The sequence below is a fragment of the Mytilus californianus genome, unplaced genomic scaffold (assembly GCF_021869535.1).
Source record: "Mytilus californianus isolate M0D057914Y unplaced genomic scaffold, xbMytCali1.0.p SCAF_5, whole genome shotgun sequence".
NCBI lineage: Eukaryota > Metazoa > Mollusca > Bivalvia > Mytilida > Mytilidae > Mytilus > Mytilus californianus.
In genome coordinates this window covers 61,369,953-61,392,308 of record NW_026262701.1, presented here as the reverse complement: position 1 = coordinate 61,392,308, position 22,356 = coordinate 61,369,953, and the positions used below count along the sequence as shown (strand labels likewise).

The following is a 22,356-nucleotide window of genomic DNA, read 5'->3' as shown; positions in this document are numbered from 1 at the left end:
CAATATGTTGTGAAACTTAAGGGGATTGATGAAAAACCCAAATAAATTTTATAAAAAAAAATGTAGGAATGGGCTTTCATCCTCTAATGAATTTCAATTGTGGCATATTCTTAATATTAAGATGGTTTCCCTTTTCTATTTGAAATTTGTGGTGACTGAGTCTGAGTTTAGTGATATTTTTTTTCTACAGGTTAAAGTTGGTGTACTTAAATCAAGTTATTACCCAAAAGTTTGTTCGTTAAAGCTTGCTATATAAAAACAATTTTCCCCTTTTCGTCTATTCAAGTTTTTCGTTTAGTATAAGTTTATCTTTCGGAATGCTGTTTAATATTTGCTGAGCATGCTATTAATTTAAATGGTCTTCTCCAGTATTGTGTTGATATATGTATACGAAGTGTATATTCCTTCGGAGTCTACAATTGTAAAAGTGGGTTAAGATGAATATTTATGTTAAAACTTTCTAAATATGTTATTACTTGTGTTTTGATAAATGGAGTGTAACAATGGGAGCCCTTACTCAATTTTATTTGATTTTGAAGCATTCTTTCTGGTTCCTTAAACATGTCAATGTAATTTTGCTATAGGGCTTTAATCTATTAAACCTTTTGTGTCTTACTAATAGAGTGCCTTGTTGGTTGCTGGTTTTTTTTATATAGGCCGTCATTTATTTTTAAAAGTTATTAATGTAAAATATTTTGTACTTCTAAACCACGAGGGGTTTCGAAGTAAGATTACACTTATTATTCGTTTTTTTTTAAATCTATTTTTCTATTTCATATTTGTAATTACTTTGGAATCTCTATTTGAAATCGGTTTCTGGGATTAACTCATAATCGACACAATTTATTTCAATAAATGAGTCCCTGTCATCATCACCGAATTCTTCAAATTAAAGAAAAAAACATGAAGCTATGTATGACGTTAGACAACCACTGACGATGGTACTGACTTGGGATAGACACAAAAATATTCCCAGGGTTAGACTTTTTTTTAAAGATCTTAATCCTCTCTTCTTTTTTTTCTATATTTAGACTGTTTTTCGAACAATAGGTTTCATTAACTTTGCGATATTGAACGAATACAATGGTGTCATACACGTAGAATTACGGCATGCTATTTTTCAACCAATATAGGGTTGTCTTTCTTATGTTAAGTTGCATTAAAGCATCTTTGTGTTCCTGTTTTGGATGCGTTTGTAGGAAGAGGTGGGTCACCTATAACGATTAATGTGGGATGTCAATTGTTTTGAGAGATGTTTTTTTTATAATAATCTTTATTGTCATTTTATCATTATAAAGACATTTAGTGGTAACCTTGTATAACATTGGGAGATAGAGTGGAAGCTTTATCAAATTGTATGTTTTTGGAATAAGATGTCTTGTGATCCTATACAAAAAAAATAGGAAATTCTGAAATGCACGATCGTGCAACTAATAAATATTGCCCGATAAGACGATTAACCGTTAATTATTATTGGGAAATTTGGCATAAGGATGTGTACAGATCGTACAACAATCCAAATTGGGATAAACTCAACTTTATACATATATAATAGTCCTCTTGAAATGATAACTTTTGTAAATAAACACTCGGAATAAAGATATGTGCCAGTAACATTGCTTCTAATTCTTAATTTGGAAGATTCTCCCTTTGATGTTTATTGCAACACAGTCTCTTTTGTAGGAAGGTCGTATGTTGAACAAAGATGCAGCTGGTATTATTAGTTACATAGTGTGCTAGCAGAGACATATAATACAATTGTATTATATGTCTCTGGTGCTAGTGACCTAATACGGTATATATGGAATTTACTGACCCCATATATACCGTATTACGTCACTAGCACACTATGTAACGAATTTATCTTACCGACTATCTTAACGTGTGATATTTAGACTATAGTGACCTATCAAAATGAGCAAGTCTTCAATACCGTTAGCATTAAGAAACTACTTCCATTGATCATACAAAAACAGAAGCCAACAATAACAACTTGTTAGCTTTAAATGTGTTTTATGAATTTATTTCAATCTTCATCATCAATTTCTTCGTCTGTTGAAACCTTTAAGATTTTTTCTCAGTACCGTTTTGTTTTTATAAAGGGACACCGTGTATTGAAATAAGCCCCGCCTCCCTACTAATCTAATATGGAATATACACGGTCTCCACGCGGACGCTTTTAACCAATCATATTCCTAGAAATGTATAGGAGGTAAGATAAACTTAAAGAGTGGTATTCTCTTTGATCAAAGTATATACTCACGGTATTCATATGTTAATCGTGTGAGGTCCGATAATAATATTAGCACACCCAAAGTTGAACTTGAGCAAAGACATAAACAAGTATCTGAGTATGTGACAATAAAATTCATTTATTGATCAAAATAGTAAGCTCATATTATATAAACATATAAAAACTTAATTTAGAAAAGAGTACTGTTTGACACCCTTGTATTGGAACTAGCAAACTTATATGCAAATTTAAAATTTGTGGCATCCCCTTGCTATTGAAACTGGAAGATATATGTAGTATCCCACGCGACATATATGTATCTCCAGGTTAATGGAACAGCAATGGGAACAAAGATGGCCCGTCCTATGCCAATATATTATGGACAAACTAGAACAGCAAATTCTCGATACTTCTCTTTATCAACCTCTCTCTTGGTTCCGATCCATCGACGATATTGACATGAAGTGGGTTAATACTGAACAAGAACTTAATGCCTTCATTCAAAATTCAACGACGCCCATCCCTCATTAAAATCAACTGGTGAAATTTCTGACTCTAATATCACATTTCTTAACACTTCTACAAAAGTGAAGGATGGAATCATATTTACAGATCTGTACTGTAAACCTACAGACAAAAACCAATATCTTTCTTCCTTGAGTTGCCTAACAAAACACTACACAAAGAGCATTCCTTACAGCCAGGCCATCAAAATAAAGCAAATTTGCTCCACCAATGATACCATGTGAAAAAAACAATTACAAGAGCTTCGCGGATACCTAAATTATCGGGGCTACAAAAGAAAAGATATTGATAGATGTTCCTCTCGTGCTAACAACATCAGCCGAGATAAAACTTTTACAATATAAAGTGAAAAGGTCAACAAAATAGTCCCGTTTATGCGGACTTAATATCCTTTTTTTGACAAATTATAACATACTATCCTCGAAAATTGGAAAGAAATCGAAAAACATCCGAAACTATCCAAGATCTTTCCGGAGCCATTCGTCCTGGCTTTCCGTAGTCCCAAAAGCCTTACCGACTTTCTGGTTAGAGCCGATTTATCCTTTAAATCAGTCTCTTCTTCAGCGGGCTCATGTAAGGTTTGTTGGATCAAACGATTTCTGACTTGCAAGCAAATATTGAATAGCCAGACTTTTAACAGTCATTCCACTGGTACGAAATACACCATATTTCGCAATGTTAATTGCAAAACTACAAATAATGTGTATCTCCTACAGTGTAAATGTATATATGTTGGTGAGTCAAAACAGCCATTTCACAAACGTATGAACGGCCATCGTAGTGATTATGAATGTAAGCCAGACATCTTCTCAGTCGACATTTTAGATCCCCTGGCCACACTAAGGCAGATCTCAATCGACTGACTATTACCATCATTGACCACACCATTGTTTGGTCTAGGGAGGAGAGGATCACTCGGGAAAGATTTTGGAAAAGAAAATTAAAAACGTTGGCACCAAATGGGATAAATGAAAGGTGTAGTTCAGAGTTCTAATTGCGCAGTGCTATTCATTTGGGTTGTATATAACTAAGCAGTCTCTGTTGTAACTCCTTTACCTTCATCAACTCTGAAATTCTAGATTTATATCAGTTCAAATCGCATAGTGCTATCCATTTGGGATGTATGAATACGCAGCCTCTGTTGTGACTACTTAACCTTCGTCAACTTTGAATTTTAAGAATTATACCAGATCAAACTAACAGTGCTATTCATTTGGGGTGTATGAATATGCGGCCTCTGTTGTAATTACTTAATCTTCACCAACTATGAAATTTTAGGATTATACCAGTTATAAAATCATACAGTGCTTTTCGTGGAGGATGTATGTATACGCAGTCTCTGTTTTGATAACTTAACTTTCTTCCCCTGTGAAATTTTAGAATTGTACCAGGTCATATCGCACATTACTATTCTCGTCAACTTTGAAAATTTAGAATTATACAAGCGTGGGTTTTTGATTTGTAAAACGTTAAACGTTTCAGTTTAATCAGAATACATTGATATGATTCATTTCACATCATCATTATCAATTTATTGACACTTGTATTTACTGTTTCCTTTTTTAATATTGATGTTGTTGTGTACACTTTTTGAGGCGTATATATTATTTTTCTATTGTGTACAGTATCGTTTGTTTTTCATAACGACCCAGCGCCCTCGTAAGAAATTCATTGACTAATATCTAGACGTGATATATATAAATATAGAAGTCTATAAAAAGGACTAACCAGCAAATTTAATATATACCGGATCGTCTAGAATAGACGATACTGCGCAGATAAGGAAATAAATATAGAAGTCTAAAGATTTGCGCAACGGTACTAATATAAGATGGTAATATACGAAGACTTAGATGATGTTATAGAATCGTGTTGACAAATATTTCGGCTCAACAAATAGCCTTCGTCAGTGACAGTGCTAAACAGCAAGTGAAAATTTGTATGCTCCTTTATTAAACAGCCTATGGAACGGAGGACGGGTACTTGGAGTCATTCATTGTGTGTTTAATATCTTATTTCATGTTAATGTCATGATGAAGTTGTTATTATTGGTGTAATTTTAGCTGAAAAAATAAATAGTAAAGATCGTGTTCATGTTAATGATTCATAGTGTATTGATTCCTTCTGTGTGTGTAGTTACATGCAGGAGAGATACTCTATTATGGAAGCCATATTTCACATAAGTTGGATGCATGCAATGCTGTCATTGATGCTCCGATCGCATGAGTTAAGAGTACTCATTATGGTCGTTGGGAGACCCGCATAGTGTACTTCTAAAATTTGCCGAGAAATTTTGTTTTAACATATTGATTGGTTAAATTCATAAATTTATTGAATAGAGCATTTATTACTATTCATTTTTGAGTCCAGTCTCCTGAGTAACTAGCCATAAACTGCATAACTTTCAACATGACAGAAATAACATTCGTAAAGGGTTCGGCTGAACCCTGTATCTCGCCTGCGATTACAGCTGTCAGTGTAAATATGCAATGTTGACCGTAAAAAGTTAGCCCATTTATCAGTAAAATACAGAATTGAACTAGAAAAAAAAATCTAACTTTTTCCTTATATGCTATTTCTTGACCTTAAAGATTATCTTCTGTCTAAGTTTCATAGCAATACATGAAGGTTTCAAATTTATCATGTCAGAAAAGTATTTAATCCCAGACTGTCTGTAAAAGTTATCTGTCAAAAAGTCCATCTATCAGTAAAATATTGAAAAAAGGAGAGAAAATATACTTTCAAAATTTTGCTTCAGACATAATCTCTCAATCTTAAAAAACGTCTGTCAAAGTTTCATAGAATTCCAGGAAGGTTCAACAAAGTAATTGATGTGTAACAAACTTTAACTCGAGGCTTTATCTACATGTAAACTGCAAAAAAACTCAGTCCTTTGATCTTAGCTTCTGTCCAACTTACAAAAAAAATCTTTCAACAAGGTTTGACAAAGTGATTGATGACTAGAAAATTTTAACCTTAAGACTGTATCTTAATGTTAATTGTAAAAAAACTAAGTCCATTTATCAGTAAAATATGGGAAAAAAATGTTTAAACATTCCCTTTACATGCAGATATTGATGTTACTCATAAACCAACAAAATAATTTGAAATGCGAAAATAAATCATATTTTCTGGCGAACTCATTCGTAATATTGATAATTTTGAAACTTATTTGTAACTGTGTATACTGGTTTCACCCTGTCTGTCTTTCCGCCCGTCCGTCAAATAAAATTGTTGTGTATCTATGGAACTCAAACCTTTTGTAGCAAGATTGCTATGGGCAAGATGTATATTGTGATGCATGTTTACATTCATTGCTCACTAGCTTCCTGTTTACAGAATACATGTACAATGTACTTACTTATATATCATGATTATAGATAATAGTCATGTATGAATCTTATAATACGTTTTACAGGAACTAAAGATCAGAACAAACTGAAATTTGGTATCATAATTCCTGTGTTATGCGTTTTCACATACATTGCTATTCAATTTCTTATTTACTGTATTCTTATACAGTCAGGATTCTACTTTGTCAAAAATTATCTCCCCAATACGCCAACTAAATTTTACAATCGTAAAAATGGAAGCCATTGTACGGATAACGCGCTGCCAATTTAGCTCTTGGAAACCGATAAATTTATCAACATAGCACCATTACGATCCTTATATGCCAGTTGTATTTTAAAAGACAAATGTATCTACCAGCTATTGAGTATCATTTAATGTACTTTTCTGCATTTAGTCAACTTCAAACTATAGTCTGATCGGTTGTCAGGTGGAATTTTCGAAAGTTCAAAAACATTTAACAAATTCTAATTAAATATTTCGTGGAAGGGCAGACTAAACAAATTAAAGAGGTCGAAGACTAGCTAATAACCCTAGATAACACTTCGTTTTTTTTTTAAGTTATGCATTTTTAAGATCCACTTGTAAAGTCTGTCGTCGAGTACTTTTAGTAAAAATGTGTTATTCGAACACACCTACTCTGTTGTTATGACTCATTACAAAGGTATTTTTTACTTGACCCATATATTTCATTTTTTAGTACTGTAAATTTTTGATGTCATTAAATCAACCTGTAGCTTAAAATATATATAAATAATAGAATCTGAAGCGAGATGATATGTCAAATATTATTGCTTTAGACGTTTTCAAGACAGAATAGTCAACTCAAACACGACCGAACATAAAAAGGTGCACTCGACTTTCTCTTTTCGATTAAATTATTGCCCATTTTTAGAATTTTTTCCCAAAAAACTGTCGCCAGGGGCAGAGATGCAATTTAATGCTTTAGAAAGATCAATCTATTATCTTTCTGTGGATTTTTTTTCGGTGTAATTTATGCTTATGCACAAAAAAGATCCACTTGTATTTGCACCTACCACAATCAACTGTTTTATGAAAATTTGTCTTTAATTTAAAAGTTTACAAATATCTCGAAGCTCCATACTATAATTTAAGTAAACACACGTATATAAGATGCATAAAATCCTAAATTATGCACTTTTATTAAACTTTTAAAGCCCATAGAAACAGGTGTAAAAAATCCAAATATACCAATTCGGCTTTTTTTACCTTCTCCAACAAAGAGTTCCATTTCTTTTGTTTAATTTTAACTGTGTATCCGCCTATAGTGTGGGTATCATATGGGAATACTGGTTTTCTTCCATCCGTCCGTATTTCATTTATTTCGCATTTTTTTCAGCAAGTCATCTAAAACTAGAAATTTTTAAAATTCGGCACTGAGTAAACGGAATTGGTAGATGAAACCTTTGTGATTATTTACTTTCGTGACGAGCAAGGGGTTACCGTTTATATAAAAGATAAAAATTGATTTCAACTACAGTGTTAATTTTCAAATGTATCATTATGTGACAGCGGGGACTAAGACTTCTTTATATTTTTTTTAGAGAAACTGGTAACCGTCGACGCCGTCTGTGTAAAAAAGTGACTTTGAGAATGTACATGGTTAAGATATTCAGTTATGTTGTGGTCCATCGTGTGTTTTGTTTGGCCGAAAATGATGTCTGAATAAGTCTTTTATTTAAGTTTGAAATGCCTTCAGAATGTACCACTAAATTTCTGGGCGTGCACATTAAGTGGACACAGCTACGTCCCTGAAATGAGGCCAAAGTCTCATGATCCATGACTGACGGACATTTACACCTTACAATCATACCCCATTATCAAATATAATTGACTTGTTTCCTATAGTATCTGAGAACCTGACCTAATCACGAAAACTTAACGTTCACTAATGAACCATAAAAATAAGGTCAAGGTCAGAGTGCCGGACAGACATGTACACCTTACAATCATTCCATACAACAAAAATATATAGTTGACCTATTATTCACAGTAACTATTGACAAAATCATGCTTCTGTATACAAGATAGTAAGTATCTATGTTTTCTACTTTCAGCAACATGAATCTTTATCTTTTCGCAATCCTTTGTCTCTCATACTGCGACAAATGTAGGCGAAACAAAAATCATTAGGTCTTAAACTGTAATATCGATGATCTGTGAAGTGTTGCGTATAAATATAGATTAGCAAACAGATGTTAATATCCCTTAATCCCCCTAAAAAACACAAGACGATATGATTGAAAGCATAAGTATTATCAAAGCCTTTATTAACAAATTAAGCAGGGGTGTAGGAGCCGGTAGCAAGGGGACAAGGGACAATTGCCCCCCTCCCCCCTAAAAAAGTAGATGAAAATATGAAATGAAAATGAAAGAGGACACTGATTAACTTCTATACTATAAGACTAGACAATTTTGTTTCTATTTTTTTTATGCTTGTCACTTTCAGAAACTTGAATCCCTCCGCACTTTACAGTCTAAAATATAGATCTCATACCGAGTTCAGAGATCTATATTTTAATTAGATTGCGATCCATCACTAGTATGCAATTTCATGGGGTTTGCCCTAAGTGGTTAAGTTCCCTCATAATGGTATAAATGTAGGGATATGCAAAATAAATGAGGACTTTATCTTTATTTAGGGGGGATAGTCTAAATTATAGTAATCTTGGAGAATGTTTGTTTGTTAAATGATAGTATAAAGTGTAAGACATAGAGATTTTTATCCTATATATATACACAATGCATTATTATCTTAGTCTTTTCAGCAACATCTGGTTATTGTACATCAATTTCATCTCATGTTTTACATATTGTAAATGATCACGTCGACTTAACAGTGACGAAAGAGTAGACTGAAAAGTGCGGGGGAATTCAAGCTTCTGAAAGTGACAAGCATAAAAAAAGTGAAAGAGAATCTGAATTTTAGTCAGACTGGATGGATCAAGCAGTTTAGTATGTGGTATTGTTTTGGTAATCCATTGCATTATATTTATCAATAATATATAGGTGTGAAAGAGGACAAACTTTTGCATTTGACCTGTCCATATACATACATTTGTAAGAAGGAAAAAAAAACCCAGAATTTTAACGTATTATAAATTCTCAGAAATCTCCATCCCACACCAGATTGCATATTTTAGGGACGGTATCGGATGATTCTCAGTTTGCGATGTAGAAACTTGCAAATTCCTGGTGACAACGGATGATAGTGTTAAAATATCCGAACAAATAAAAATCGACATTAAAAATCAAAGAGTATAATACAGTTAAATGGGAGAAGATTAAACATTTTTATTGACAATCCAATAAAACCACATATAATAGCGCATAATACAGACCATCAAAATTAAACTTTTGAGTCGCTAGTTGAAAATATTTGATTTATAAAGTTCGTCCTAAAGGTATGAATGTTGTTTGTTGTGTTGCTATCATTCTGTGGCCACGAGCGAAAAAGGGAATAATGAAAGTTATAAAAGAAAATGGCGGATATGTTTAATGTTAAAGGTTTGAATCTGGAATATGAACTCTGCAAAACAGACCAAAAAAACAGTACATTGGTCCGGTGACATCAATAAAATTGCACCAGAAATATGTGTGGAAAATTCAAAATTAGGAACAAGCAAGAAAACACGGAAGATTAACGAGGAAATTGAAATTGATTACGGAACTGAAACTGGATTCTTTGATGATTTATTTAAAATTGAAACTCGACCTTTTGCATGGAGGAAGTATTATCCATACCATACCCAGGTTAATATTGTTTTTACTTGAAATGTTACGTAAAAGTCAATACTATGACTTGCATGCGGAAATATGAAGATGGGTGGGTAGAATGATATATTCATATATATATATATATATATATATATAGAATAGATAATTAGATACATATAGATACATATAGATTCTCCCAAAGACTTATTTGACCAACTGCATGAAACTTTTCTTATTTTTTTCGTCCTTGTCTACAAAAATTTGTAATATATTGGAATAGTATATCAATATATTATGTTCCAGGTTATATGATCTTATATCGGATCTCTGCGTTTGATGGAAATATTTACGGAATTGCAATCCCCACGGCGGTTTCGTGTGTTACAATAAAACTTTCCTGTTTTTGATTGCAATGCTTCCTCAAAAGATAATTCTATATGGAAAGAAGAAAACATCTCAATTAAGTTATCCCGTGGTAGGTCTTCACCTTGTTGGTCATAGACCAATGACGTATAATTTAATAATATAATTCCTTGCATAGACCTGGGACATAGACTCATCCAATTGGAAAACGGCTCTACTTGAGACTAAAGTCATTTACTTTCAAATGAAAATAAATATAATTTGGCGAAAATTTCAAAGACAAATTTACACGTAACTTATATAATAAGAAGATCAGTATTGTACCTGTCTTTGAAAAACTTATCAGAATACATTTAATTGAAACTATAGCTTCTCCAGAACAATTGGTGCTATATATCTGACATTGCATTAAACTGGTAAAGGGGAATCATTGCATATATAGGTCACCTTCCAATGCACTAAACATTTTTTTTGTATAATTATCTATATAAATGTACATAGCATAAAAAAGATGACATGTTTATTTTGATTTAACCAAGAAAAACATTAGGGTCTACTTGATTCCATCACCACACACAGTAAGTCAAAGTCTTGGGTGCATATCATATATGATGACAGCACTGTAAGCGAAATTTAAATGGTGCAGCATGTAGAAAATTATACTAGACAGTAGTAGACATCAGAAACCATGCCAAAAATAATTCTAAAAACCATGCCAAAAGAAAAATGCATTGGAGGCAAACAAAGCACAAAGGGAAATAATCTGTCATGCTTTTTTGAATTCAGTTTTTTTGTAAAAAAACAGAATTTTTCGTTTATTGACATTGAAGAGGGAATTTTTAACACCAGAAATAAAAGTGTTTGAAGCATTGGAATGTAAATGTCCATTGAAAGCAGAACAGGTGTTGCAATGGGGGGAGGGATTATTCCCTCCTTTAATCCAGAACTGTTTTATGTTTTCTATATCCTACAAAGTCATTGGAAAACAGTTATTTTTTCCCCAAAATCCAAATTGCACCGATTGTAAGCTTGATTTTACTTTTTTGAGTTGCTCTCACTTAATAGAGTACCAAATGGCCTACCATAGAGTAGGTAACTAGTCGAAAATTATATACTCTGGAGTCAAAAGTCAGTAATATGAAAAAAGTCTATTAACAAGTCAATCCAGTCTGAAATTTGTCTAAAGACCATCTAAAATACCTGAAACAAACACATTAAAAAGGACACATATATTATAGAACATGAATAAATAAAATTAAAAATGTAATTTCAGGGATATTTTAAATAAGAAATCCATCTAATGAGTTTAAGGTGTCTTGGCCTCCAGAGTTCCAAAATCTAAATTATAAAGGACAAGGTTTGCTTGAAGTTTAATAACAAAATATGGCCTTGGATTTCAACTTCATCATAATATATCAACAAGGCCACAATTTGGTTCTTAAACGGATCTATTTCTAAAGCCTGAACTCAAGGTGTAACAAATTTCTTCATAAGAGTACCTTCAAAGTCAGAACATTTCATGCTGATTTTCATTTATTTGGGCCTAAAAGGTTTTGGGAAAACCTTGGCCGCAACCTACTGTTTAAAGTGTTGTGTAACCAAAAGGTGCCAAGGTTTATATTGAATCCCTATGAACAAAACTTTTCTGGATCAGAGGTTGGGACCAAACTAAATTATGCTTCGAACTCATATGCATAAATTGGAAAACTGGACCAAAACTGATGTCATAACACAAGTTATGCATAATTAAGATTTCATTACTTTGTAATTTATCATCTGATGTGCCAAAAAGAAGTTATTATCACAACTATTTCTAGGTAATATTTTATTTATTTGGCTTGATTGAAATACATTTAATAAAATGTATGTGCCAATTTTACCCTTCATCAACCTCCTCCTTTTAAAGTAACTCGTAGATTTATCTCTGAATTTTCCTTATTTTCAATTTCATTTACAATTTTTTGTGTTTTGCCTATTATCTTGAAAAATATAAAGGATAGATGAACAGTTTAAAAAAACTAAAATAATCAGCAAGACAATTTCTACAAATAAGTCAAATTTTGCTGAAACTTTTAGTAGACCTCTTTTTAGGAGTGATTGCCATTTAACAACAATTTGTTTTACCCTTTTTTGTTTTTTTGGCAAAACTAAAGAAGGTAGAGAGAACATGTAACAAAAAAGAATGATCAGCAATAAAAGATCAACAAAAAAAATATGTTTGTTATGAATTCTATTCTAGTCTACAATGTTGGAGAGTGTCTATTGTTGAAGATGCTCATAGACCTTCAGAGCCTCTAGGTCATTATTAATATAAAATTATTTTAACTGAGAATGTATTGGAAATTTTTATTGTGGTATCTGCAAAGTTTGCTGTAGGAAAGATTCACAGCTCACAGACAACAGTGTTTTAACTTTTATACAAGTTGACAGAATGGTTTAAAGTTTTGGGACCTTTATACAAGTTGCCAGAATAGATCAAGTTGTTGGACCTTTAAACAAGTTTTCAAAATAGATCAAGTTTTGGGACCTTTATACAAGTTGCCAGAATAGATCAAGTTGTGGGACCTTTAAAACAAGTTTTCAGAAGAGATCAGGTTTTGGGACCTTCATACAAGTTGGTAGAATTAGATTAAGTTTTTGAACCTTTATACAATTTGGCAGATGAATTAAGTTTTGGGACCTTAATACAAATTGTCAGAATAAATTAAGCATGGGACCTTTATGCAAGTTGCTAGCATAAATAAAGCTTTTGGACCTTTATACAAGTGGGCACAATAAATTATTCTTTGACACCTTTATGCAAGTTGGCAGAATAGATTAAGAAAACAACTCGAAACTAACAGTAGGTATTAGTACCAAGTTTTTACTCTTTAGAAGTAACTGTGATACCACATTTAAAGACTGTCAAAAGAAATCTTTTTTATAGCCAAATATAATAGTAAATTCAGAAATTATTGAGATGTTTTTATTATTGCGAAAAATGTGACAGGGTTATAATCCCAATAATTTAAACTCGCATTTTGAATTAAAAAGGATTTTTCTCAATATCGTAAAAATTAAAATCGCATTTTAGTCTAAAATGACAAAATCACAATAATAAATGCAAGCAATAATTTCTGAATTTACATTAGTTAATAGATGACCCTACTCTAATTGATTTTAAAATCGTCCCCAATTTTATAAGTAATCTCCTCTTACTATTATCATACAGACATCCTCAATGATATCCCCAATCAGTCATTTTGTCTGATGGCTGCCAAGATCTATCCATTTCAAATATTTTATTGAAATATAAAGATAGTTTTAATGGCATATATAATATATAGCTCTTGTATATAATTGTTAAATGTTATACATCATTATTAATGTCATATTTGATTGCAAATAATTTGTCAAAAAGCATAACCTTAAAAAGATCAATTATAAAAGATAATGAAATGTTTAATAGCAGCTATTATCTCTCTTTGGAAACATTAAAAAACATTGTAGAATTACATTTATATATATTTGTTTTATACATGTAATAAAATTATCTGTCCAAGTTTACTTTTAAGATTAAGATAATAAAAAAATTCAAATGCACCACAATAGCATCCATAGCAACAAGATATGAAATTGTTACATCAGTGAAACCACAGTTTTAGGCATTTGATTAAAATCCATAGATAATGGTGTATTTTCAAATGATTTTTCAATTTAAAAAAAAAAAAGAGAACATGGGAAAAATTGGATAAATCAAAATTTACCAGAAGAAATTTTATAAGTGGTTCCCGCATGAGCTTAATACTCACACTCATATTTCATAATATAATGTATTTACATTTAAGAATTGTACAGTTTCAGAAAAATAAATGCCAAATTTATATAATTCTGTAATAATTCTTTTTAAATAATTGTTCGTGATTTAAAAATTAAATGCACAAAATAAATATATGAACCAATTTGCATCTGTTATTCATTAGAATCAAGACCACACATTTTGATTTAATGTATTGTCTAAGTTTTAGTAGTAATAATGATAATACTCAACATTTACAGAGGATGGTGTTTATTTCTAAGATGTCTATATTTTTGGCTGCATTTAGAAGTAAGCGCTAAACTGGACGACTCTGAGTCAGAATAATGTGTCTGGCAAAGAGAGACCCTCTTTCTGCAAACTGTTTTCTTGCTAACTAGCATACTAAAAGCCTGGATCATCATCATCATTAATATTTTTGGGATCATTTTACCTCTGTCCCAGGTTAGTGGAGGGTTGTTTTGTTTTACAATCAGTTGGTTTTCTTGTTTTAAATTGTTTTATGTTTTGTTATGTCAGGGCCTTTTATAGCTTGCTATGCCTTTTGGGGTTTTGCTCATTATGGAAAGCTGTATGATGACGTATAGTTTCTAATATCTACATCATTGGTCTCTGGTGGATAGTTACCCCATTGGCATCATACCAAATCTCCTTACTTTTATTTTGATGTTAAGCATTTTAATTTGTACAGGAGAAAATCTCACTCTGTGTTTCTTTGTTCAATCTTATTCTTATCCCATGTGATAGGCAAGACAATTTCAATTTGTCTGTTACATTATGTAATTATGATATGACTGTGTGATGTTTGTTTGCCTTTTCATGACTTTTAGCTGATACATCTGTTATTCATATTAGTATATAAATAAGAATTTTAAATTTTAAATCATATAAATTTTGCCAAACATTTAAAATACAGTTAAAGAGAGAGAAAAAAAAATCAAAAAGGATGACTGACATAAGGAGAAAGAATGAATGAAGATAAGAAAAACAAAAATAAGAAGCAAAAAAACTTAACCTTGTCTTCCAAATAAGAAAGTCTATCTTCCCCTTTCTTAAGAACTGTTATCCAAACTTGATTTAAAATAAAGAAATTGGTTTTTAATTACCAACTTTTGCTACATGGTGTTAAACTGAACATTGGGTAAAGTATAGTAAATTAATTAAGTGAAATGAGTTCAAGAAAATTGAAAATGACAGATGGCATCTCCTTTCACCTACACCAAGTTCGTAGCAATAAAAATTAATTTGGTTACTGGCTTTTCGTGCTTACTCTTACATAGCCAATCTTTCCACTTTTATCTGACAAGTTTTATGTATCCCCTACAGCCACTTCATGTCTTAACTTTAAAACTTGTCTATCTACGAAGAAATAATTTATATATTTTTTTTGTACAACCTTTTAATTAAACATGTTCATAATTATGCAATACTGAATGCTTGATGTTGCCATTTCTGATGTGGAGTATTCTCATGTGAAATACAATCATAAATAGTGTATTGGCCAATGATTTCCTCATAACTAATTGAAACATAGGAGTTTGTCAATAATACCCAATATGGTTGGATGTAGACAACAGTATCGTAATTTAGTTGATGGAAAAGAGGATGTAAGTTGTTAAAACTTTTTATAGATATTTATTTATGTATACATATTTATTTGCTTTCATTAAATTGATATTATGTGATTGAAATTAGAATAAGAAATATTTCAGTTTGGTTATATATATACTTCTTGAGAGAAACATGATTTTTTTTCTATTAAAGACTTGTTTTTGTTTTCCCTTTGAATAATTCATGATTTTCTACATGACAATTTCACATCATATTTCTTTATGGATGCAGCAAAAAGTTTTAAAAGTTTTATGTAAATTAGAATAAATACCAGGAAATATATTTAAATGAATTGAAAATATCTGATTTAAACATAATTGTTGCCAAAATGTGAAACATGGGAGCTGTGTTGATTATGTTTTAGTTGTACACCAGTAGTGATCTATATATATAACAATGCAATATTTGAAATGCTCTAATCAAAAACTTAAGCATCATATTTTATGGGAGATCTTGAACAAATGGGTCCAGGAAGGTATGAAAAAGGACTTTACTTATTTTTTTATACTAGAAAAATTGCTGCACTTGTGCTGCACTTGTATCAACATCTTGTTGAGATCCAATCTACAGATTTTAAATATCACCTACCTTTTTTGAGAGATTGTTTTGGGTAAAAAATGAAGTTAATTGAAGTTTATTACCCCTATTTTTTCCCATTAAGTTTGAATGCCTCTCTGTATTTAGCTTAATTCTTGATTAACACTATGTCAAATCCTGTTGAAAAAGCATTATACATATTCAGTTACTTTGATTCTCAAAACATAATAGATTCATAAGTTCTAACTTCATATTAAACTTTGTAAATTTGATATTTTTCTATCCATGTTCTTCCATCTCCTTCAATCCACATTTCTGTCTGTAGGTCTCTGTCTGCTTTAAAGTTTGGATACATGTTAAGTCCACTCTGCTTCTTCAAGGTAGAAAGTTTTTATTCTGTGAAATGTTTTTCCACTTGCCAGTGGTGTATATATTGTCCTGGTTTTTTTTTTATGTTTTTAGCTCTTTACAAAATGATGGGTAGCTGAACTTATATTAAATTAATCAATTTCTGGACTATTTTGATCATATGGTGCCCTTTTTCTCATTCTCAAATCCTCCTGTAGTGTTTCTGGTTGTGGTAACATAGCAGCAAAAATTTGCAAATAACTAGATTTTCTTAAGGGTTTTGCTCATTGTTGAAGGAGTACAGTGACCTTTAAATGCTAGCTTTGTCCTCATTTGGTCTCATTAGCAATAGTACCACTAATTCTTATTTTTATATCAAATCAAAACATTGCTGTCTTGCCTGCGATGAATGTGACAGAATGCAAAACATAGGGATCCTAAATTGTATAGTTTTTTTATCATGGATTTTTTTCAGTCATTAAGAGTAAAAGGACAACTATAATTGGTGTATAAAATTATAAAAAAAACACATCTGTCAGCAAATAACTCATCTGACCTTGACCTCATTTTATGGATTAGTGACCAAAGTTGTTAAGTTGTTGTTATTAGGTCCATTTCTTAGATGCTATCAGAAATAGGTCATCTATAATTTGTGTATGCAATGATTGTTAAGTGTACATGTCTGTCTGTCTGGCAGGGTTCATCTGACCTTGACCTCATTTTCATGAATCATTGATAATGTGATAACATAAGTTTTTGTGATACCTGTAGTAAAACCTTATCTTTTTAAAGACTTTCAACACAAAATTCACTCACAATCAGTGAAGCAGATAAGACATTTCAGTGTTTGCTTTCTTGTTAATATCACTGTATATGCATGCATGTACACATGATATTCAGTTCTCTCTAAATGTTCATTAGGTCCAATTTCTTGATACATGTACCCTCAGGATGATTAGTTGTGGTTAATAAGATTGTCTTCATTAAAGAAAGATTATCTGGGTATTTATTTATATCCCTTCTTTTACAATAGTCTCTTTTTCCATGAAAGTTGATAGTATATGGTATGTTGAATGTGGAGTACATAGCTGTCCAAAATGTCATGTGACCTTGACCTTATTCTCCAGTGGTCAATTAAGTTTCTTGAAAAGATGGGGATCTTATAATGAGAAATTACTGTAAACCAACTTTTTATCACTAATAGTTTGTTTCCAGTTAGGACATAAGTTCTAGCTGTCTTCCAAATGATTTATTTTTTGTGATTTCCTAATATTGAAGTATTTATATAAGGGAAGATCCAAGTTTTAGATATTCATGATGATTTATATTTATGTTATTATTCTCCTCAAGTAAGTTGCGAAAATAAGTTTGTTTACAATACACATTATAGGTTGAATAGTAGTTATATAATAATATGTGTGCATAATGTACAAATTCTAATTTTTGTGAAAATAGGTGTGTGTGTTTGAACTTTGAAGATTTTTGTTCATTTTAAATTAATGCAAGGTGCACTGTTTGTTATCTCAATTCCTCCAATATGATTTTGAGAGGTAGTTTAATTGCTAGGGGCCGTCTTAAACTTGCAATGAGGTATGAGTTTTTTTGCTCAGTGTTGAGGTCTCACTGTGACTTTGAGACGAAGAACAGCAATAAAAGTGCTGTTCCTTTGCTTTTTGTATGTTTTTTTGTTGTGTATTTATTGATTTTGTATCATGGATGGATACCCCATATCCTTTGTTTTTCTTTAATATACAATATGTATGGCAAGCTGTTTTTATGTTTATTCCATATTCATGATATCTTAATTATAAAGTTAATCAAAGTACTGAAGTACTGAACATCAGATGACCGCAAGTTCTTGTGGATGGTCAAAAGCACTTGTCACAGAAAAAAATCACATCTCTATACCTGAAACTGAGGTTAATGTACAGAGATAATAATAAGATATCTTATATACTTTTAAAGATATCTTATAAACTATACAAGACATTTCATAAAATATTTGTTTAAAAGATATAAGATATCTTATTTACTTTATTAGATATCTTATTAACATTATAAGATATCTTATAAAGTTAATAATAAATTATAAGATATCTTATAAAATTAATAATAAATTATAATTAATTTGAATTAAGGTAAAGGAACAGAAAATGGGCTGTGTCACAGATTTTGCCAAAATTTTGCATATCACTTTGGCTCGTTGAACTATAACTGAGAATCGAAAAAATAATGCATTTATCTCATTTATTATCTGAAATATTACTCATTGAATTTTTGTCAAAATAGGCGAACATTTTTATAGAAAGCACATAAAATCGTTGAAAATCCTTCTTAAATTTGTCTTAAAATCTTAAAATCTCCAACTTCTAATACATAAATTTTTCTTAAAAAACTATATGTGGTTGATATATAAATTTCCGTTTTAATGATATAAAATAAAACATTATTTTTTTCATTTTCAGTTATAGTTCCAGGAGCCAAAGTTGTATGCAAAATTTTTATCAAAATCTGTGACACTGCCCACTTACTGTAACTTGACCTTAAATAAGATGTCTCAGTTAGAATACAAGATATCTTATATACTTTATAAGATATCTTGTCTACTTTATAAGATATCTTGAAATTGAATAAATATAAAAACAGCTTGCCATAGAATGGTGTTTAGTAAGAAGCTTTTAAAAGTACTCTTTTTACTTTAATGAATATCAATTTGATTGTATTAAACATTTTATTACAATATAAATATTTAATATAAAAATATTTATAGCAGTTGATTTAAGTACTTATTTTCCATAACATTTATTGTGTCATATTTATAAATTAAAATGATACAATCAAATTATTGGAGAGGTCTGTCTGAAATTAATGTGAATCAAGTGATTTTGATAAAGGAAATATTTTTTAACATTTTAAAATGGTAATATTTTTTTTTTCATTTTGAACTTTAATCATCTATTGATTTTAATATGTATGGTATTTTCTATTTAAAAGTTTTATTTACAGAAATTTTTAATGATATAATAGTTCAGCATCAAATAATTAATATAAAGCATGATATCAAGATAAAATTGACAAAGTCAAACTTTTGGAAAAGACTATCAAAACTTTACTTTATAAAGAAAACTTATTTACTTTTTTTTGTTTTTATGGCTTGATCTTTTGTAAAAATATAAAATACATATTTTTGTTGTCCTTAATACCGGGTAATTAATTTTAACACTAATTTGATCTTTGCTTTTTCAGAAAAAGTTTGAGGTTCTACAGATTGAGCCAATTTACCAGAATTATATCATACAAATTCAGAGGCCCTTAGTGGTTGGATATATTGGTTTAGCTGTAGCCATACTACTTGGAACTGTAATCTACCACATAGCTAATGTACAGGTGAGTTTGTGTGTAAGTTGTGCAGAAAAATGTGATGTTTGTTTTAATTATTAAAATCTTGATCCATCCATGAAGAAGTTGGTAGTACATACCTAAGTATCTTCTCTATTTTTGGATGGGTCCCACAAGTGAAAAACCAGCTTATGGTGATTTTTGGACAGGTGTATATGGAAAAGTAGGTCTCAACCTTCAAATGTACAGTTTTCCATCTTTGAAACCTCACACAAATATTACTCATATATTGAAGTTTCTCACCTGCTATTATGTAATTGTTCCAGGATTTTTATCATGCACCCGCCATGGTGGAGGAGGCATTAAGTGTTACCATTGTCCGTCTGTATGTCTATACCTATGTACGTCCCAAAAATAATTTTTGTTCCCTTTCTTTTATAAGTCTCAACCAAAATGTTATGAAACTTATACACAATGCTTATTACCACAAAACAAAGATCAAGTTGAAATTTGGGTGGCATCACTTTTACAGTTCTATGGAAAAATTGCTGAATATTTCGTTTCCGTTCTCTAACTTTAGTTTGCAACAACCAAATATTTTTAAACTTATACACAATGCTTATTACCATAAAACACTAATCAAGTATGAACTTGGTTTGCTTCACTTTTACTGATCTTGAGTTATGCCCCTTTATTGATAGAAAATTGCTGAATTTTTCGTTTCCGTTCTCTAACTTTAGTTTGCCTCAACCAAATGTTATGAAACTTATACGCAATTCTTATTACCACAAAACTCAGATCAAGTTCGAATTTGGGTGTCGTTCCTTTAACTGTTCTAGAGTTATGCCCCTATATAGATGGAAAAATTGCAGAATTTTTCGTTTCTGATCTATTACTTTAGTTTACCTCTCCCAAATGTTATTAATCTTATACACAATGCTTATTACCATTAAACCCAGATCAAGTTCGAATTTGGATGGCGTCACTTTTACAGTTTTCTAGTTATGCCCCTTTATAATGTTATATGAAATCAGGAGCATCATCTGTGTCCCATTGACACATTCTCTATTTATTTCTCTATTATTCCAGACTTGGGAACTAAGTTATTTTTCAGCAAAATTCACAAAAGAATGGTACCTATTTTATGTAATCAATGCATCCTACAATTCTCCACACAGATCCTCACCACTTCACAGATTGACTTCAAAAGTATTGAATTTGTGAACCAGATATTGTAGAATTTTTTGTGAAATTGTTTCTTATTTTTCAAGACTAGGGAATTGAGTAATATTTTAGCAATGTTTTCAAAAGAATTTACCAATTTTGGGTAATCAAGTTTGACAATCAGTTGTCCATTATTCCTGGTCCTAGATACTTATCAGAAAGATACATACATATTTATATTGTGCACCTGCTATTATGGAATTGTTTAAGGAATGTTTTGGTGTTTTACAAGACTTGAGAACTTTTTAATTTTTCAACAAAACTTACATTTTTGGTAAAATTCTTCTTAAGTTTTCAACCCAGATCCTTGAAACTTAACTGGAAAATATTTAAAACATTTAAATCTTCTTAAGAAATGTATAAGATTAATACTTTCATATTGATGCAGGTTGGGCCCTAGAAGGAAAATGGAAGTCTTTCTCCCTGTGGGTTTTAAAAAAAAAATATTCATGAATCATCAAGTGTAGCATGAATATATTCTTCTTTGTAAAGTCTCAACATAGATGAAAGAATGAATTAGAAATTTAAGTTATTCATTCAAAATATTGATTGTTTAATTTTATTTTGTTTTGAAATAAGCCCTTTTCATTTTATGATAAAAGACAATTCAGGTTGTACTTGAAAATATGCATTGTTATCTTTTCATTTAAAACATGTGTAATCCCAGTGTATAAATATTTAGAGGGAAATAAGCTCTGTTTGTCCCTTGACATTAGATATAAATATAGTTGTATATGGTAAGCACATACAGTTGTGGAAAAAGCAAGTTTATAACCATTATATTGGTCCAAGTTTGCAGGGAAAAGTTGTTGCTGGAGTTTAGGTATTAAAATTGCTGGTTAATCAGTAGAAATGAGTTGACTCTTTATGATTTCTGAAGATTGCTCACCCAATATCATTGTTCTTTGGCAAGAAGAAAGGTCCAAATGTAATTGAAACATCACCAGAATTAATTACTTCCAGACAATAACTTTTGTTTGTTGGGATTAGAAGCCAATATTAAAAAAATATCAAACTGGTATTTTATATGCCTTCCTGTATTGTCCTTGATCAAAATCGTTAATATACTGGGACATTATTATAAATGCAATTTATTTTTGCTACATGGCAGCTGTAATTTTTTTATGTAATAAGTTCTAGATAAATTGAAATTTCTAAAAGTTATCAAGTCTAATTGCTTTGTGCAAAAAAATCTCATTTTACTTTTGTCTCACCTCTATAGTCATCTACAACTCTTATATTTACTAGTTGTCAAACCTTGCAGAGTTTGTAAAAAGGCACTGGATGGTTC

At 30.9% G+C, this 22,356-nt stretch overlaps 1 protein-coding gene across 5 annotated transcripts in view; it reads left to right on the top strand.

Moving 5' to 3' along the window:
• The window catches only part of LOC127701136 (adenylate cyclase type 2-like), a 128,035-nt gene that overhangs the window by 35,308 nt on the left and 70,371 nt on the right, over nucleotides 1–22,356 (top strand). For 3 of the 5 annotated variants that reach the window (XM_052204930.1, XM_052204929.1, XM_052204931.1), the window contains one exon: nucleotides 19,749–19,889. In XM_052204930.1, the coding sequence (XP_052060890.1) occupies nucleotides 19,749–19,889 (141 nt within the window). Of the gene's footprint in view, nucleotides 1–10,232; nucleotides 10,323–15,566; nucleotides 15,614–19,748; nucleotides 19,890–22,356 lie in introns of those variants that run through there. The other 2 variants (XM_052204932.1, XM_052204933.1) reach the window with 2 other exon arrangements.